The sequence below is a fragment of the Oryzias latipes genome, chromosome 14, assembly GCF_002234675.1.
Source record: "Oryzias latipes chromosome 14, ASM223467v1".
NCBI lineage: Eukaryota > Metazoa > Chordata > Actinopteri > Beloniformes > Adrianichthyidae > Oryzias > Oryzias latipes.
The window spans coordinates 12,662,256-12,680,090 of NC_019872.2; the positions used below are offsets into that span (position 1 = coordinate 12,662,256).

The 17,835-nt window shown below is 38.2% G+C and overlaps 1 protein-coding gene across 1 annotated transcript; it reads left to right on the forward strand.

The window, feature by feature from the left end:
* Positions 1-943: 943 nt before the first annotated feature.
* Positions 944-17,330, forward strand: LOC101170536 (multidrug and toxin extrusion protein 1). Its single transcript, XM_004076457.4, has 17 exons — positions 944-1,231; positions 1,437-1,538; positions 3,151-3,219; positions 3,317-3,465; positions 3,730-3,772; positions 4,022-4,066; positions 5,994-6,091; positions 9,396-9,493; positions 9,763-9,876; positions 11,377-11,444; positions 11,551-11,659; positions 11,808-11,883; positions 11,964-12,033; positions 12,338-12,470; positions 12,568-12,662; positions 14,542-14,643; positions 14,757-17,330. Exons 1-17 carry the CDS (start codon positions 1,019-1,021, stop codon positions 15,123-15,125), a joined length of 1,953 nt encoding a protein of 650 aa, XP_004076505.1. The 5' UTR covers positions 944-1,018; the 3' UTR covers positions 15,126-17,330.
* Positions 17,331-17,835: the final 505 nt, after the last annotated feature.

A 17,835-nucleotide genomic window follows, 5' to 3' on the forward strand; every position in this document is an offset into this window, starting at 1 on the left:
CAGACTTCAGTCCTGATTTTATGGGTAAACTGCTCTTTTTTTTCTTTTGAAGACTTTAATGAATTACGAGCAGGACATGTGGCCACACCTACTGTTCAAGAAATGATTATATCTACATTCATCAAAGATCGAAGGTTAACTCCATTTAAAACACGTGTGGCGCTGAACAAAGGCTGGCTCCTTTAGGTTTGGTTGCACAACCATGTCTCAAATAATCTGCACACATGCAGATCTGTTCTGAGGCGTACACTTCCACACGCAAGTATCATTACTGAAAGAGGGATGCAGACTTCTTGCGAAGCTTCCCCTCTGTGTGCATTCAAAAAATCAAATTCATCTGGTGATTTGTTATTATTAAGTTACCTGTAAGAGTTTCTGACCAACTGCTTAAGCCCTAAAGCCTTTCCAGGGGAAAAAAAGGAAAAAAGATTGTATTTGGAGCTCATGTGACCATGTTTGTTTATGTAGAAATCGCATGGAACCCAGGGATAAAGTCAATGGCCAAAGTACACTCTGTCCCAGATAAGATCTGCTGCTAATACATGAGTGAGCATACGATCAAGAGCATCAATGGACCCAGTAAGTTGAAGCTTGCAGAGTTTGTGCACATGATGCAAAGAAGCATTCTTCATCAGATTAATCCTGAGCTTGGAAAGTCGCAGGCCAGCATCAAAGTATGGGCTCACAAACACTTCTGCACATTGTTTTTCCAGCTCAAATGGAAGGTGTTTCCTGTTTCACTCATCTTTAACGAGCAAGGAATGGGCCCGCTGCTGGTGGTTGATTGACTTATTTCCCAATTCCTTTCTGTTTTGTTTGCATTGGGAATTTTCTAAACACCACACAATCAATATATTTAAAGAAGTGCATGCGTTGCGTTTTTATATCCAGGCTGGCCTGACTGCCCCTTTTACCCTTGCACTACGTCCCTCGCTCCCTCCTCACCCCCCTCCCTCTTTCTGGTTTTCTGTAGCTTTTCTTTTCTCCTCTGTCCCTCCTGTCTTTTCCCTCTGACTGAATGGAGAAGCTGGGTTCTCCGGAACCCGCACACCCTGTGCAGGGTGATGGGCCTGTTGCGGGAGTGTCTGTTGCCAAAATGGAAGGAGCTTTGGGGGATGAAGTGGTTACAGCAGCCAGCTCAAAACTCTTTCAGTGTGCATGTGTAAAACGTTGGTTACCGCCGGCCTACAGGGAAGAACTTTATCATATTTTACGACTTGCAGGCCCACTGGTGAGTGCTGAAATCTACTACATCATGGTAAAATATAACAGGTGCAAGGTTGGTCTAGTTATTTGTAAAATGTGTTCAAGGGAATAAAAATCAGAGCATCAGCCTTAGTCTTCCAAAAACGTAGCCATGTTTTGCTTTGTTTTCTAACTGTAAAAAGCAACAATTATTAGTGAAGTTTAAACTTGTCAAATCTCTGTTTTTCCAGCTGCTGTCTCGGATTCTGAATTTCTTCATCCCATTTGTTGTCACCATTTACTGTGGTCACATGGGTAATGTAGAACTGGCTGGATATGCACTTGCTTCTGTGGTAGGATAATCTAAACTACTCTAGCGTTTATACAAAAATACATATATGTGTGATGGTAGTACATTTTTAATGTATTCCCACATATTATTTACAAAGTAATGCATGATCACTAATCACGGGATTTTATTTTGAAAGGCATGTTGGGCAAAGTTCCATCACATGTATTTAGCCTTTTGACTCCAATTCTTAGAGTGCGCCACTTCCGTTCTACCACATGGATGATGTTTGAAGTGTTCCAAAACTTTGTGCAGCCTTTTAAATCTTTGTCTTTTAATTTTATTTTAAAACTTTTTTGAAACATAAACTAATAGAACCATGCAACTGCCATACATTACTTTATTCAATGCTGAATGTGTTCAATCATGACATTTGTGTTTCATGTTATTACATATTTTGGGCCTATTCTCTTTGATCTCAAAGGGAATGTCCTGATATTATAGAAATTAAATATAAATGGTTAAACAAGTAATGGTTAAACAAGAAAATTCTAGTCTGTTGGAAAATAAGTGTCAGTTCTTTTGCAAGTGAACCCTGGTGAGGTTTATTATAGTTGAGACAGACTATTAAACAGACCAAATAGTAGTAGTGATCCAAGAAAAATGAACTACCCACAGAAACACATCAAGGTTGCAATGGACCACTTGACCTTTGAGTGAAAGCTCTCTCAAGCTAGTAGCTCCATAACCCTGTTTTTGTCAGAGAAATGCTCCTCTGTCCTCAGCTGTGCACATATTTACATTTGATGATGTCTAAAAAGTTCATAGTTTTATAACAAGGAATTTTCCTAACACGATGCATGCAGGACTGGTGCACGGGAAACCCCGGTTTCCACTTTTCCCAGAGTACCTACCTACAGGCGAGACCTTTCACGCTACTGCCTAACTATGCAGCTACAGGGGGGCCCAAGTTTTGGTCCCCCTGTGCCGATCCCCAGCCCAGATGAAATACAGGGTTGTGTCGGAAAGGGCAGCCGGTGTAATAATCTCTGCCAAATCAAGTGCTGTGCAGATCGGTGAAAGCTGATTCGCTGTGGCAACCCCTGACAGGATATGCCAAAAGCTGAACAACAATTTTTGCCAGCATGGCAGGCAAAGAAACGTAGCAACGCAATTTGTACAGGCTTCAATTTACCATTTAGTAAGCTGCCAATTACATATTTTAGTTGCAATATACAAAAAAATTTCTGAAAAACTTTTGGGGGACAATTATGTGTTTTTAGACCCAAAACAGGACGTGGGCTGCAGCTCAGGAGATGGATGGATTTCAGGGATTTCTGGAATTTTTTGATGCAAAGTACTTTTTTTAAAACCAAAAGTTAAGAAAGTTGAAAGGATATTTTTTTGTACAAATAATTTTAAGAAAACATAAATAAAAAAGTAAAAAGAAGCACAACATTCACTTAAAAAACATCTTGGTTTATTAAAAGTCCAATCACTTAAACTGATTTTAAGCAGTCACTCCACAGCTTGTACGCTGACAACAATGCTTTAAAAAAAACACAGTATTATGTACTCACATAATATATCTATATATTTTAAAAAATGCGTTGGAATTGTAGCTTTTTGTTACTGAGTTTATAACCTATGTTCTATTTTTGTTCCTCACTTTTCAGACAATAAACGTGACCACAACTGCAACAGGCTATGGCCTGGCTGTGGCTTGTGATACACTCATTTCTCAGGTGAACATTCCATGATTGCCTCTAAACGAATAAATAAATAAATAAATAAACAACATTTGACAAAGTGCAATCCCGCTGTCTGAATTGTGTTTCGTAGACTTTTGGCGGTAAGAATTTGAAGAGAGTCGGAGTAATACTTCAAAGAAGTTCCCTCATCCTGCTGTTCTTTTGTCTGCCCTGTTGGGCTCTTCTGATTAACGCTGAAAACTTACTGCTCCTCATGAAGCAAAATGCAGATGTGGCCAGGTAAACTTTAAAACGGCAAGAAAGTCTTGTAAAAAAGTAAAAAAAATGTTCTTTCTTTATCTTTATCACCACAGTTGTTATCAGTGGAGCTAAGATTTGCATTATCTTAAAGTGTTCAGCTCACATTGAACATTTACTGTGGTGATTAACTGAACATGCAACATCTCAGCACTTCGGCAGACTGTGTTTCATTCAAGCATAAATCGTTTTATTTCTCTCTTATGTGGTTAATTATTAACATTTCTTAATATCCATGCCTTACAGAATCGCACAGCTCTATGTGATGATGTTTCTGCCAGCTGTTCCAGTAAGTGCAACTGAACTGAATTTGTTTTTTGCTGTCAAGTTCAAATAAGGAAAGGTTAAAAATTATTTTGTTTCATCATTTAAATAAAAAATCAGAATTCCCGTTTGTTGCATATCTTTAGATTGACATCTATTAGACTAGATGTGCACATTCAGTGATCCAATCATTTTATACACAAAAGTTTTAAAAATCCTTGGTGTCATCTCAGCAATCTACCAAATCTATTCAATCTGTTCAAATCTGTTACAGGCCATGTTCTTGCACCATCTCCAAGTTTCTTATCTACAAAACCAGGTAGGTTTGGAGGCAGCAAGTACAGTTCTCATAGTTATGATGGGAGAAAGGGCCATTCTGTAACCACAAATACTGTTTATAAAAAAATATCAAAGTCACTTGCTGAACTCTCCCTGGTCACACTGGAACAAAAAATGAATAAATAATGCATCTTAATAACTTTTATGGTTATAGGAAAATAATGGGCAGAATTAAACCTATGCTGGCGGCGTCTGTCATGTTGTTCCAGGAAGTCGTTAATTTGGACATATATGGGCAGGATCTTTATTGTTCTAGACCACGGGTGTCCAAATCCAGGCCTCAAGGGCTGGCAACCTGCTGGTTTTCCAGAAATCCTGCCTCATCTGCTGTTGATTACCTGGATCAGGTGTGTTTAGCCAATTAGGAGCTTCAAAGGCAGGTTGATTGGAAAACATGTAGGACACCGACCGGCCCTTGAGTCCTGGAATTGGACACGTTTCGCGACACTTGTCCAAAAATGTGTTCATCAACCTGCCGCTCCTGGTGGTTGTGGAAGGAGTTACTGTCCAACATTTTTAGCCTCATGGTTGGTTTAGGACGTGTTAGCTTTAGCATGGCTCCTGTAGGTTTATTGTCTTCGTTCTTCAAAAATTACTGGCTTGTGCAACTTACTTTCTTGTGGACTTTCAAGTAAGGCAACAGTGGTTGAATGCTGTTGGCATTGAATGCAGAGAATTGTCTCCTGGTGATGGGATTTGCAATGAATGTTTCACTCAGGATAGATGCTAATACTTTATCCTTATTATTAGCTATGATGCTAGTCATCCAACACCAGTATATATGTTTTAAAAAAAAATATTTGTCTTAATTAAATTTTTATATATCTTTTACAGAACGATTTGTGTATGTTTAGTCTGTTTTAATGTCATAAAGTTCTTTTTACAATCTTTATGCTTTGTGGTTGTTTGTGGTAAAAAACGTCCACACTTTAGATGGGGTGCTGCAAAACAATTAATAAACTATTAACAAAGTTAATTAATACATTTGTAAAGCTTATAAGCAGTTTAGTAATATGGATTTAGAAGACAATGGTCTGACTTTAGATGTTAATAAATCTTATTAACACTTTCAGGTATTTGCAAGACATCTATAATGCTAATAATTATCTTACTAGCATCTTACACATTAATAAAGCCTATTAATTTGTTACGTTAGTTAAAAAAACTTATTAAGCTTATGAACACTTAGGCTTGTGTCAGGCATCTATAATGCTAATAAATATCTTACTAGAACCCCAAACAATAATAATACTTCTTAATTTGTTAACAAAGGTTGTTAATAAATCTTATTAAGCTTATTAACACTGACACATTTGTTAGGCACCTATAATATCAGTAAATGCATCATTAGCATCTTGAAAACATCCTAATAATAATGCTTGTAACTGTGTTAACTAAGTAATTTAATAAACCTTATTAGACTTATTGTACTAATAAATGTCTTACTAACACCCTATAAATTAATTTATAATGCTTGTTAATGTGTTAACAGAGCTTGTTAAGGAATCTTAATATAAAGTGTTACAGAAAAAGGTCCAAACACATTCCCCAAAAATTCTTTCGTAAAACGTTTATCCCACTAAGATGCTCTGTAATCCCATTTTCTTTATTTTGTTAACATTCTAGTTCAGTTCTACCATTTTAAGAGAAAAATGTTGCATAAACACTTGCTTTCAAATAAATTCCCAAGAGGAAGTGCTGCAGTTCATCGTCTTGCGTGTCTCTGATAATAATTATATTATGATGAGTGAAGTTGGGTGGAATATTCTGTGAGCACAAATACTTTTTAATTCAATCTCTTTCTGTACTTTTAGGTAAATTTATGTTGGCAAGCCTAAGTCATCCCCCCCCCTTGATTGCAACACACTGCTTTAGGAGTAATCATCTTTTTTTTGTTTTTTTTTCAGGGAATTATTCTACCTCAGATGTACACAGCGGGAGTCGCAAATGTTTTCAACTTGGGAGCCAACTACCTTTTAATCTCTGTCCTTAAATTGGGTGTCGTGTAAGTTTAAAAGTTGCTTCTCCTACTTTAACATATATTATGGACTTGCCACTGCTTGACATGATTCACAGCAAAAACAAAATCTCACCGAGGATTTTTGTCTAGTTTCAAACTTAAATATCTTATTACACTTGATTCAAGGCTAAAATAACTTACTAGGTACTTTTCATTAAGATGTAAAGACTTGTTTTAGGGTTGGGGTTAGCTTGAGATATTGATATTCAATATCTTGTTAAATCATTTGTGTTGAATATTCAATTTATTATTTGTGTAGCACTTAGAAAAGCAGAGGCAACCAAAGTGCTTAACATAAAATTGAATAAAATCAGAAACAAAATGATACAATAGAGAGACAATAAAATCAACAAAACAATAAAAGCAATAAAACAATAAAAACAATAAAAGAATAAAATGCATAAAATTAACAAGCTGACCCACTAAATCCGCTCACCAGTGTAGGTACCGTAACCATTTGGCCTGCAATAACCGTTCGGGGTCCTTTCGACTGAGGATAATGTCACACTATGGTAGCCCCACTTGTAATAAACGTAATTAAAAGTAATAAAAGAAAGCGTAAAAGTAGAGTAATGGTCACAATATTGAATCTTGAAAAGTTAATTTTTCTTTACACAATATTTTTAAATAGAAATTTTATTTGTGAACGGTTTCAAGAAACCAATTTGCTTAACTTAGGGAAACTGGAAAGTTTTTTTGATTCATAACACAATGCAAACACATTTAACAAAGGGAGGGCAAAAGTTTAAAAGTAAACATACACCCAATGGCCACTTTATCAGGTAAAACCTTGCTATTACCGGGTTGGACTCCCTTTTTGTCTTCAGAACTGCCTTAAACCTTTCAACAAGGTGCTGGAAACATTCCTCACAGAGTTTGGTCCATATTGACAGGGACGTGGACTCACAAGGGTGCTTCACCACCAGCCCATTTTGCCTTGTATTAAAAAGTGCCCTCTTTCTTTGTATTAGCATTAATACATTTCTGTTAGTGATAAAAGAAAAATTGTGCCTACAACCCCCCCGGTATTCTATCAAACCCATTTCCTTGTAAGCCAGGGATTCTGAGCTGTTGCTTCTGTATTTGCGGCTCCGCTCTGACTCAGAGTCGCCAGAGAGATTTAGGGAAAGCCGGGGACATCCCAAAGGTTCTCTATTGGGTTGTGATCTGGTGACTGTGGAGGCCATTTGAGGACAGTGAACTCATTGTCATGTTCAAGAAACCAATCTGAGATGATTCCACCTTTATGACATGGCGTGTTATCCTGCTGGAAGTAGCCATCAGAAGATGGGTAGACTGTGGTCATGAAGGGATGAACATGGTCAGCAGCAATACTCAGGTAGGCTGTGCTGTTGTAACACTGCTCAGTTGGTACTAAGGGGCCCAAACTGTGCCAAGAAAATATCCCCCACACCATTACACCACCACCGTCTCCAGCCTGAACCGTTGATACGAGGCAGGATGGATCCCTTATTTCGTGTTGTTTACGCCAAATTCTGACTTACCATCTGAATGCCGCAGCAGAAATCGAGACTCGTTAGACCATGCAACATTTTTCCAATCGTCTACTGTCCAGTTTTGGTGAGTCTGTGCAAATTGTAGCCTTAGTTTCCTGTTCTTAGCTGACAGGAGTGGCGCCCTATGTGTTCTTCTGCTGCTGTAGCCCATCTGGCTCAAGGTTGGACATGTTGTGCGTTCAGAGATGCTCTTCTGCAGACCTCGATTGTAAGGAGTGGTTATTTGAGTTACTGTTGCCTTTCTATCAGCTTGAACCCGTCTGGCCATTCTCCTCTGACCTCTAGAATCAACAAGGCATTTCTGTCCACAGAACTGCCGATCACTGGATATTTTCTCTTTTTCAGACCATTCTCTGTAAACCCTAGAGATGGTTGTGTGCGAGAAAATCCCACATACTCAGACCGTCCCGTCTGGCATCAACAACTAGGTCACAATTAAAGTCACTTAAATCTCCTTTCTTTTCCTTTCTGATGCTGACTTTGAAGTGCAGCAGATGGTCTTGACCATGTCGACTTGCCTTAATGCTTAAAGTTGCTGCCATGTGATTGGCTGGTTAAATTTTTTTTATTAAGGAGCAGGTGCGCAGGTGTATCTAATTAGGTGGCCGGTGAATGTACATTTACATATTATTTTTAAGAAAATGGTAAATGGCGTATACTTATACAGCACTATTCTATCTTCTTCATGGCCCAAAGTGCTTTACAGTCACAGTCCCATTCATCCATCCACACACACATTCACACACTGGTGGCGGCTCCGCTGCCGAACACTAGCGCCAGCCTCCCACCAGAGGTAAGGGGGGGTTCAGTGTCTTGCCCAAGGACACTTCGACACATGGGTGTGCAAGGCGGGAATCTAACCTGCAATATCACGATCATGGGTTGACCGCCCTACCGCTGCACCATGGCCACCCGTAAGTTGAAAGCAAAAAAGTTAACTTTAAATGTGTGATAACATTTAGTCGTACTTTAGTATGATTATGGTCTAGAAAAAAGGATAGTTGGACTGTTGTGACCCTAAAAATAGGATATATTTGGCAGTAAAGTGTTTAATATATCCACTTTGAAGATACACAACAAATTTTGAGTAAAACACACTTATTTTAACACCAATTACCTGTGTAATATTCCTAAATGAGCATTTATAGCTAATTTTAATTTGGTCTTAAAAAAGGCAGAACACTACAATTTACATTGAGAAATCTTGCCAAAACAATTATATTAGTTGTACTAGCAGTTTTTTTTTTAACTCATAATAAACAATTTTTTTTAAACTTGTTTTGGGATGAACATTTTTTCCAGTGTATCAGGCTTATTGCTGATAGCGCTTAAAATTTCCCTCACCTAACATCAGAAGCTGAGAAACATTCTTGTCCATAAAGGAGAGACATTTAGCCTGTTCATCTATCCAAAAAGGGAGATTTGTTTTTCTTCAAACTGACTACAGGCTGCGCTGGGGTTTGTTGTTTTTAAAAAGCATTTAGAAACCGAGGCAGCACGGGGCAGAGAAAGGACTGTGACAAGGCCTGATCTTGCTCCAGCTGGACAAACATTTCATCCATCAGAGTGTTGAGAAGTCAGGCCTCTCTAATCGGGGTGCTCTCTCTCACCCCCACCCTTCTGTCCTGTATAAAAAGCCTACTGTCAACAGGGCTCTAAAGGGTTCTTTATGTCTTGAAAGCTCTTCTCAGTCAACACTTTTAAACTTTTTTTCTCACATCTGTCCATCGACAAAAACATGAGTAAATAATGTCGTTCTGTTGTGTTTGCAGAGGATCAGCGATTGCTAACAGCCTTTCTCAGATCGTCATCTGTCTGCTGTTGTTTGGTTATATCAGATGGAGGAAGCTTCATGAGAAGACATGGGGAGGTGAGGCCATCACACATGTATTCTTGACGTAGGCTTATACTTATGTAGTTCTTTACTGTGTTCTTAGAAGGCCTGAAGGGGGCTTTGCAGTCACAGCCCCATTCACCCATGCACACACATTCACAAACTGATGACGGCTCCACGTGTTTTTAAATACTAAAAGACCAAGCTATTTTAGACATGAATCTGCATCAGCTGGTGATCCTCATTAGTATCCTGTCCTCTGCTGTGGGACATTAAAAATAATTTCTATTTTGATTCCTCTTCAGGCTGGACCACCAACTGTCTGCAAGACTGGGGTTCCTACATGAAGCTGGCAACCCCTAGTGCTCTGATGATCTGCCTTGAATGGTGGGTGTGGGAGATCGGAGGGTTTCTTGCAGGTCAGTCATTCACTGAATATGCACACATTTGTTTTTCCAACATTTTAAGGTAACTCACTATCAAAGATTACAGCAAATATTTAAAAACAAACCATTTTCAAAACTATATTATGCCTGAACAAAATGGTGGTTATTTGCAGTCCGGCTGAATTTTGTGCTTAGATAGCAGTTTGGCTTCACTGTTACCACTTTGACTCCATTAAGGATTATGCTTTTTAGTGTTCAATGTTTAGAAAGACATTTCACAATCAGAGGATGATGTGGCGTGTGTCAAGTTATGTAAAATACTTCGGACTGAGGGCATTACACTTTCTTTCCACATGTGTGTTTGTTTACTTGTCAGTCTGATGGAAATACCCATAACCTCTCCCATGAAACGTCACCTGTGGTAATTTTCTGCCTCAAAAAACAATAGCATTCTTCAAATTTTGGCATGGACTCGGCGGAGTGGGTTGGTAGTAATAATAAAAAAGAAAAAAAATAATACTTTAAAGGAGTAGTAAACAATGTTATGTTCTGCAAAATAACAACATGAATGATATTGTCTATTCATATGCTGTAGATTAGGTCCTTTACCAGGTTTGACATATTTTAATTCCCTCCATTTGTTCCGTCTTATGTATTAGAAATGTCAACATTTATAACATTTTATCTTTGTGTTATTCTCCATAATTAAAGGCATTTCCAAAGTCTAATATTGGTTTTTATTTTAAGTATTTGCAGAAAGACACCTAAAAAACATTCGAGTGTAATCCTTGTAACTACCTTAACAGGACTCCAGTTGCTGCATATTTGTGTAGTTGTTTTATTATATAAAGGTGTGCCTAACATTACATGCACAGCATTACAGTTGATACTGTCAAAGAATTTGCATTATTTTGATTTTATACCTTTTTTCAACTTGTCTTTGTTTTACCTTTCATTCGACAACAAACACCACAGGTTGAACATTTAATGTATATCAGAGGCATTTCAACAGATAAAATGAGTACTGTTATGCTTCTTGCTCTTAAATTGTGACTCCAGAACCACATTGTGCTTTTAAAAAATTCCCTTTGATTTTTGTGTTTTTAACATGTTTTTGTGGCTTTTTTCTGATGATGGTGGGATACAATATAGATGAAAGAAAATAAGCTTAAAAATTGCATTTCTGAATATTTATTGAAATTATTGTAAATTAGGAGCAGAAAAAAATGCAGTTGGAAAAAGAGCTATTCGTTAAGCTGGGTGGACCACAAGCCTCCTGCTTCGAGTTCTCGGCAACGGGGAGGGGAGGGGGGGGGGGGGGTTCTCAGAGGTGGATTTCTAATGAACTATTGCCGCTCTGCAGAAACTATATCCTAGAAAAAAACATGTATTTCTATTTTGGCTAAAAACTGCACAATCATGATTAAAAGATCACTGGGAATGATTTAAAATGGACCAAAATGTGTTCAGAGTGGGTCTTAACTTTATTTTGATCTGCTAAGAAGTCATACTAAAGACATTTTTTTCATCCAGGTGCACTTGGGGAGAAGGATCTTGCTGCCCAGCATGTGTTGGTGGAAATAGGAAGTTTATCATACATGGTATGAGACACCATCATTTTTCAACAACACTTAATAGAAAGTCATTTATACTCTAGTTATTAATAATCCTTGTAAAGATTAATTGACACCATTTGAACTCTTGTAGTTTCCTTTAGGTATCAGTGCAGCAGTGTGTGTGCGTGTTGGAAATGCTTTAGGGGCTGGAAACATCACCAGAGCCTTTGTTGCCTGCAAGTTGGCCCTAGTTTTGGCAGGTATGTGGATACATACAAATAAAAATACTTGTTTTTGTAACTAATAATGTTACATATTTTAAAACACCTGCAAGATTGTTAAAAACCATGTAAGCAATATTGTTAATAAGCTGTCCAACTCATCAGGTGATTCATGTCTTTACTGCAGGAGTGCTTTCTGTGGTCCAGGGTGTTGTCATTGCATGCTGTAAGCCTGTTGCTGGTAGCATATTTACCTCTGATATGTGAGTTTGATTTTAGCATGCCTCTATAGCTGCCCCTTGTACAAGCAACTCTGGTTTTGACTTTTTTTTCCTATCCACAGTGACATTTTGGAGATTGTGTCAAATAATCTTACAGTCTACATATTTCTTCAGTTCTTTGACTCTATCCTGGTAGGTTATTGGTAGTTATTTGCTTTTGAGGCAACAGAGAGTCATCTCAAATAAGAGACGACTCTCTGATTTGACTCTATGTATGATGTATTTACTTGTTCCCTTAATGAAAGCGCCACATAGACAACCACATCTTTTGCATTTAAAACATCTTAAAAGCTGCGCAAATTCTAAAACTATGCATGAACGGAAAAGGGCAGACAGAAGGAAATAATATTATTATGCTGCCCCTGGATTTACTTAGGAAGCTGACTTTTGTTTTTTTTAGTAAGTATTTTTTAAAATAATTTGTGGGCCCTTTTAGTGTGTCTCCTCAGGGATTCTCGTAGGATCAGGTTTGCAGAAAATTGCTGCCTTGACCAACTTGGTTTCGTACTACTGCATTGGGCTGCCTGTTGGAGCTGCCCTAATGTTTGGTGCCCACCTGAGGATATTAGGTAATACATTTATCGTGTCAATGCTGTGCGTAAAACAAAAGCACTATTAAAGTCACAATAGTAATTGTTTTCTTGCATTTTTGTATGTTTCCGTCAGGCTTGTGGCTGGGTATTCTAACCTGTTCGTGTATTCAGGCAGCTTTCTTTTTGGTTGTGATCTTCAAAATTGACTGGAATAAAATCACACTCAAGGTAAGGTGCCACCATGAAAGATCCAAGAAAAGAACAAAATAATTATCTGGAATCTAAGTCATAATGTAGAGAATTTTTCTTTCTTAGCTGTTTCTTTTCTGGGTTGCATGGTGCAACAGTGGTTATCACTCACCTCACAGAAAGAAGGCCACAGTGCAAATCTCTTATTGTATAGTTTGCATGTTGTCCCAGTGCATGTGTGGGTTTTCTTTGGGGACTCTGGCTTCCTCTCACAGTTCTAAAATATGCTTTATAGTTTAATTGATTACTCTAAATTGTCCCTAGCTGTGAGTGCTTGGTTGGCTGGCAACCTGTCCAGGGTGTACCCCGCCTTTGCCCAACAGTTAGGCTCCAGCAGCCCTACAACCCCAACAGGGATACAGCAGGTTAAGAAAATGAATGGATTTTTCTCATCTGATGTCACTTTTTTATGGAATTACTGTTCTGTGGTATTAACTTTGCAAGGATTTGATGTTGTAAGCTTGTGCCCTCTCAGTCGTCTTGCATAATAATCTAATATAAATTCTTGAAGTCCTACTCTGATCATATTTTGATCTATTTTAAAAGCATTCCCAGGGGTCTTTAATTATATTTATGCTGTTTTTAGGCAAAATCTGTTGTTTTTAAAAGAATAATTTCTGTAGAGGCTGCATGGTGGCGCAGTGTTTAACGCTCTTGCCTCACAGCAAAAAGGCCCCTGGTTCAAGTCCTGGCTGGGGGACTCTGAACCCCGTGGGTTTTCTCTGGGGTCTCTGGCTTTCTCCCACTGTCTAAAAACATGGTCAATTGGTTAATCTAAATTGTCGCTAGGTGTGAGAGTGCGTGGGTGTGTGATTGTGGACACTCTACCTTGCGACAGACTGACGACCTGTCCAGGGTGCCCCCTGCCTTTGCCCACAAGTGGCCGGGATAGACTCCGGCAGCCCCGTGACCCCGAAAGGAAATAAACAGAAAATGAATGGGTTTCTGTAGAGCACATGTGTCCAACTCAAGGGCCACATAAAATGACGTGGCGGGCCACATTGGCCTGCAGAACATTAAAGTTTTTAAATTCTTAAAATAAAAAATAAAAAAATTGGTGTGTATTCATTCATATCTAGGAGGAATTGGACTTGAAATATCAAATTGGGCAACTACACATTAGGACTTAAACACTGTCCATATAACCTAACCTGACAGAATCAAATTTAAGAGTATTTATGCTAGAGTAACAAGCAAACATATGTTTTCTATGCAACTGCAATTGTCACTTTAAAAAGTTATAATAATAAATAAAGAGTTATTTAACATTAAGGAGTAGTTACGTTTATTTTTCATTACATTTAGTTACATGTATAAGTTATATCTGGCCCTTTGAGGACAGCCACTATGCTGATGTGGCCCTCGGTTAAAATGAGTTTGACACCCCTGCTGTAGAGCGACATTAGTTCATTGAAATTAGCCTTTGAGCTGTGGGCAGGACTGTTGGTGTGGAGCAACCCCACTTCCTGTCACCCATCTGTTTATACACTTTACCGCTAATTTACAGCCCAACCTAACATCACTGGTGACAATGGCAAGCAATATTGGAGCTATGCAGCCGTACAGTTGTGAGCCGGATGTCAGCTCAGACAAGTAAAACAAAAACCTAGTGAATCTAGTTTTCTGCAAGTGGATAAATCAGAATTGAACAGAGCAGGGATTTTTTGGCCCATCTATTTTATTTTCTTCATCACAAAAAATCTGTTAAAAACACCAAAAACACAGTTTTCCTCTGAGCAGGTCTTTAAGCCCTAGTTTTTTCAAAAAATTAATTTGTTTAAAGTTAAGTGAAAGTTAAGCAAAAGAGTAATTGTGTTCTTTGTTTCAGTTCTTGAGCTCATTTGTAATGTTTTTTTAGGCACAGCTGCGAGCTGGAAAAACTGTCGTTTTGACAACAATGTGTCCTGCCAGTACAGTGACTGAAGTGATGCTGCAAGACGTTGGTGACATCCCAGACATGGTAACTGCGCGGCATTTAGCTTTAGGGCTTTTTCTTGATGACTTATTAAGTAAGCTGGATGACAGTTGGGCCATTCACACATTTACTAATGTCTTCATCTCTGCACCCTGAAGGCCCAGTTGAACAGTGAAGCAGCTCTTAAAACAGATGGCTACGGACCTGTCAGCACTCAGGATCAGGGCGTGACAGTGGGTCCTGAAACTGAAGAAAACAACATCCATGCTGGAGGGACTGAGAAGGATCCTGAGCAGAACAAACACACGTCAAGCACAAAATCGGAGAAGCAGCTCCCTGTCTCAGAGCTGATCAAGCGCAGAGGATTTACATTATTGATTTTAGCTCTTATTTTGGCCATAGGGGTTGCCGTCCATATTGCCGTTCCTGCACCTGAGCCAAGTGTCAGAAGCAATTTTACCCTAAACTGGGGCAACGGCTCCACTCCTACCCCTCGGACTTCATTAAACCTAACCTCATCCCTCTGAGCTAGTGGAGCCACAATGTTCTCACAAACACTGAATTCAAGTGTTGAACTCTTCGTAAGCAGCCTCACCGGCGGTTCTGTTGTGGAAAGGAAGATACCTTGTTGTTGAGCTGCTGAGTGAATGCATGAAACACTCTAAGCAAAGTCGTCTGGCACTGACTCTGCCATAAAGAACAAAGGTCTTACAGAAACTGTGTGGTTCAATGTGAGATACATATTAGAGCCTACAACTTGCAAATCCTTCTCCGAGGACATTATGGAACCAACCGTTTTTCCAGCTTTTTATAACCAATACTGCTCTGGATTTCATTTGTGCATTGGATTGTGACATCTTCTGCACCTTCCAGCATACAGTGAAGAAAGACGTTTCCTGATGTTTTCAAAAAAACAAAATACAGAACAGAATGAGCCTTTTGTGTCCTACCAAAAGCTTTTCTGGAGCAAGAAGCTGTTCAGCACAGCTTGACCTATTTTTCAAGCTCAACAATATCAATATAAAAAACAAGAAACTGGACCAAAGCAAAATGTATGAATTGAGTATCTTGATCTTTTTATTACTATAGTTAATGATGCTTATTTATACTCAATAGTGTCTGTATAAATTGAATTTTGAAATATGTTTATATATACAATTGTATAAATTCTTTGGGGCATCATCTACAGTTTAAAACTGTTGGTATAATCTTTTTTTAGACCAAAATTGAATTGTTAGATGTCCTAATGTATTTCAGTGGTTTCCATTTGAAACAGCATTTTTTAATGCTTTGCATTTAATCTGTTTTAGTGTTTTTTATAGATCACGAGTCTAAAAAATATATTTTTTTTAATTTTTAAAAAGTAACTGAATTCTTCGGACTATGTGGAACATCAAGCAAAACTAAACTTTATTCAACTAAAAGTCCGACTTAATTCAACTCATTTAGCAAACTGTTGCAGCACAGTACATATCACTCTCCAAGGTACCTGACTACAGTACCCATAATGCTCCAACAATCCATGAAGCGGTGCGGCTTGGTAATTTACCAAAGTGGAACATTTTAACACATTTTAAGGGTGCAATGTACCACCGGATTATTAGGTGCACTGTCTATTATTGCACAAAAGTCAAGGACTTTAAGTGTGCCTCGTGGTCCTAAAAATGTGGTAAGGGTCAATTAAGAAGATCTGAGTTTATTAGAGTTTGTTGGATTTAAAAGTCTCTGGCAGTGATGCACCAACAATGATAAAATAAGCTGTCGTTTTTTTATTTTGTATTTATCATCATTGACATTACACCACATGACTATATCTGCTGCATTATGATGACTCCATGTGGTACAGGGTGTCTTTTATTTTAAAAGGAAGTCCTGTGTCAAAAGTTATTATATTTCACATTTAGAAAGAAAATTCTCTTTATTTTTTATTTATGCAAAAAAGAGCAATTCTTTTATAATGATCATAAAAGTAACAGTAACATGCATGCAAATCAGTGTCTAATTTTTCAAAAGGGTGAAGTGAGACTTTGTGGCTTCCATTGGGTTGTGACGAGAAATCGACCAGAATGGCTCTTTAAGTGTTGAAGCTTGCAGACTCCTGGTGTAGATCTTTAAGCAGCTGTATTCCAACATGCAATTTTCTGATAAGCAGTATTTTAACCAAATGTAACAATTCACATGTACACCAGTATTGAATCATCTACCTGGAACATTGATTTTTTATGTATAATTATGCAGTCAAATGATGTTTGAGATGTCTAAAAACAAAAAAATTAAAATTATCTTGAATGCGATGTTTAACAAGAATAATTGTTGTGAATTCACAACCACATGTACTGAAATACACAGAGAGCAGGAAAACAGACTGCCCATGAAGAAATCAATGGATTTCAGTCCCACAGCTGTCAGAGAAAGCAGGGAGACATAGGGGACTTTTATCATACTGCATAGAGACACAATCAAGGGGTGAACATGAGCCCCTTTTAGTTACTACAGAACCGCAGAGCTCTTTATCATACAATATAGAAAGAAAAATCTTTACAAAGCCACTTGTCACTTGTTAGTGATGTCACAGCATGTTACTGATTGCAGTCCCTGGAAGCAAGGCAGCTGAGATTGCGGTCTCTGTGAGGAGCCGACGTCTGTTGATGAGCAAGATGTTTCCATGTATGAGTCAAACCTGATTTACATGTTGTGTAATGTTGAATTAAAATGCAAGCCTATTGATGCAATTGTGGCAAAGATCAATTTGTGAAAAAGTGCTACAGCCTGTGAGCAAACAGGTCTCATTAAGGGCAGATTGAAATGGTAAAAAATACAGCATATCCTATAAATTCCATAGGATTACTATGAAGGTGATTACACTGTTATTTAAAAAGATTAAAAGGCTTTTTAGCACTACAGAACATTTTCTTTGAAATTTGTGTTAAAAATGTTCTAAATTTACAAATACTGGGAAGTTCTGTGAATTAAGGTTTATATTTTGTGGGCTGGAATCACTCCCACTGCCTTCACTGTGGTGTTTCAGAGAGCATAACAAATTAGTTTTAAATACTTTAAACTTACCGTAAATTCCGGACTACAAAGCGCACCCGATTACAAGCCGCACCCACCCATATTCACGTGTTTGACTGCTTTTATACATACACAAGCCGCGTCAGAGTACAAGCCGCACCGATATTGTCATCCTGACAGATCACGCCCAGCATCCCAGAGTGAGTGCAATTTATTAGCACA

What these genes read in the sequence shown, in the direction of transcription:
- LOC101170536 (XM_004076457.4), top strand. Translation starts at nt 1,019, where the DNA reads ATGGAGAAGCTGGGTTCTCCGGAACCCGCACACCCTGTGCAGGGTGAT. An exon ending in TACGACTTGCAGGCCCACTG is followed by an intron (nt 1,232 to 1,436) that starts GTGAGTGCTGAA and finishes CTGTTTTTCCAG; the next exon opens with CTGCTGTCTCGGATTCTGAA. An exon ending in CAAAATGCAGATGTGGCCAG is followed by an intron (nt 3,466 to 3,729) that starts GTAAACTTTAAA and finishes CATGCCTTACAG; the next exon opens with AATCGCACAGCTCTATGTGA.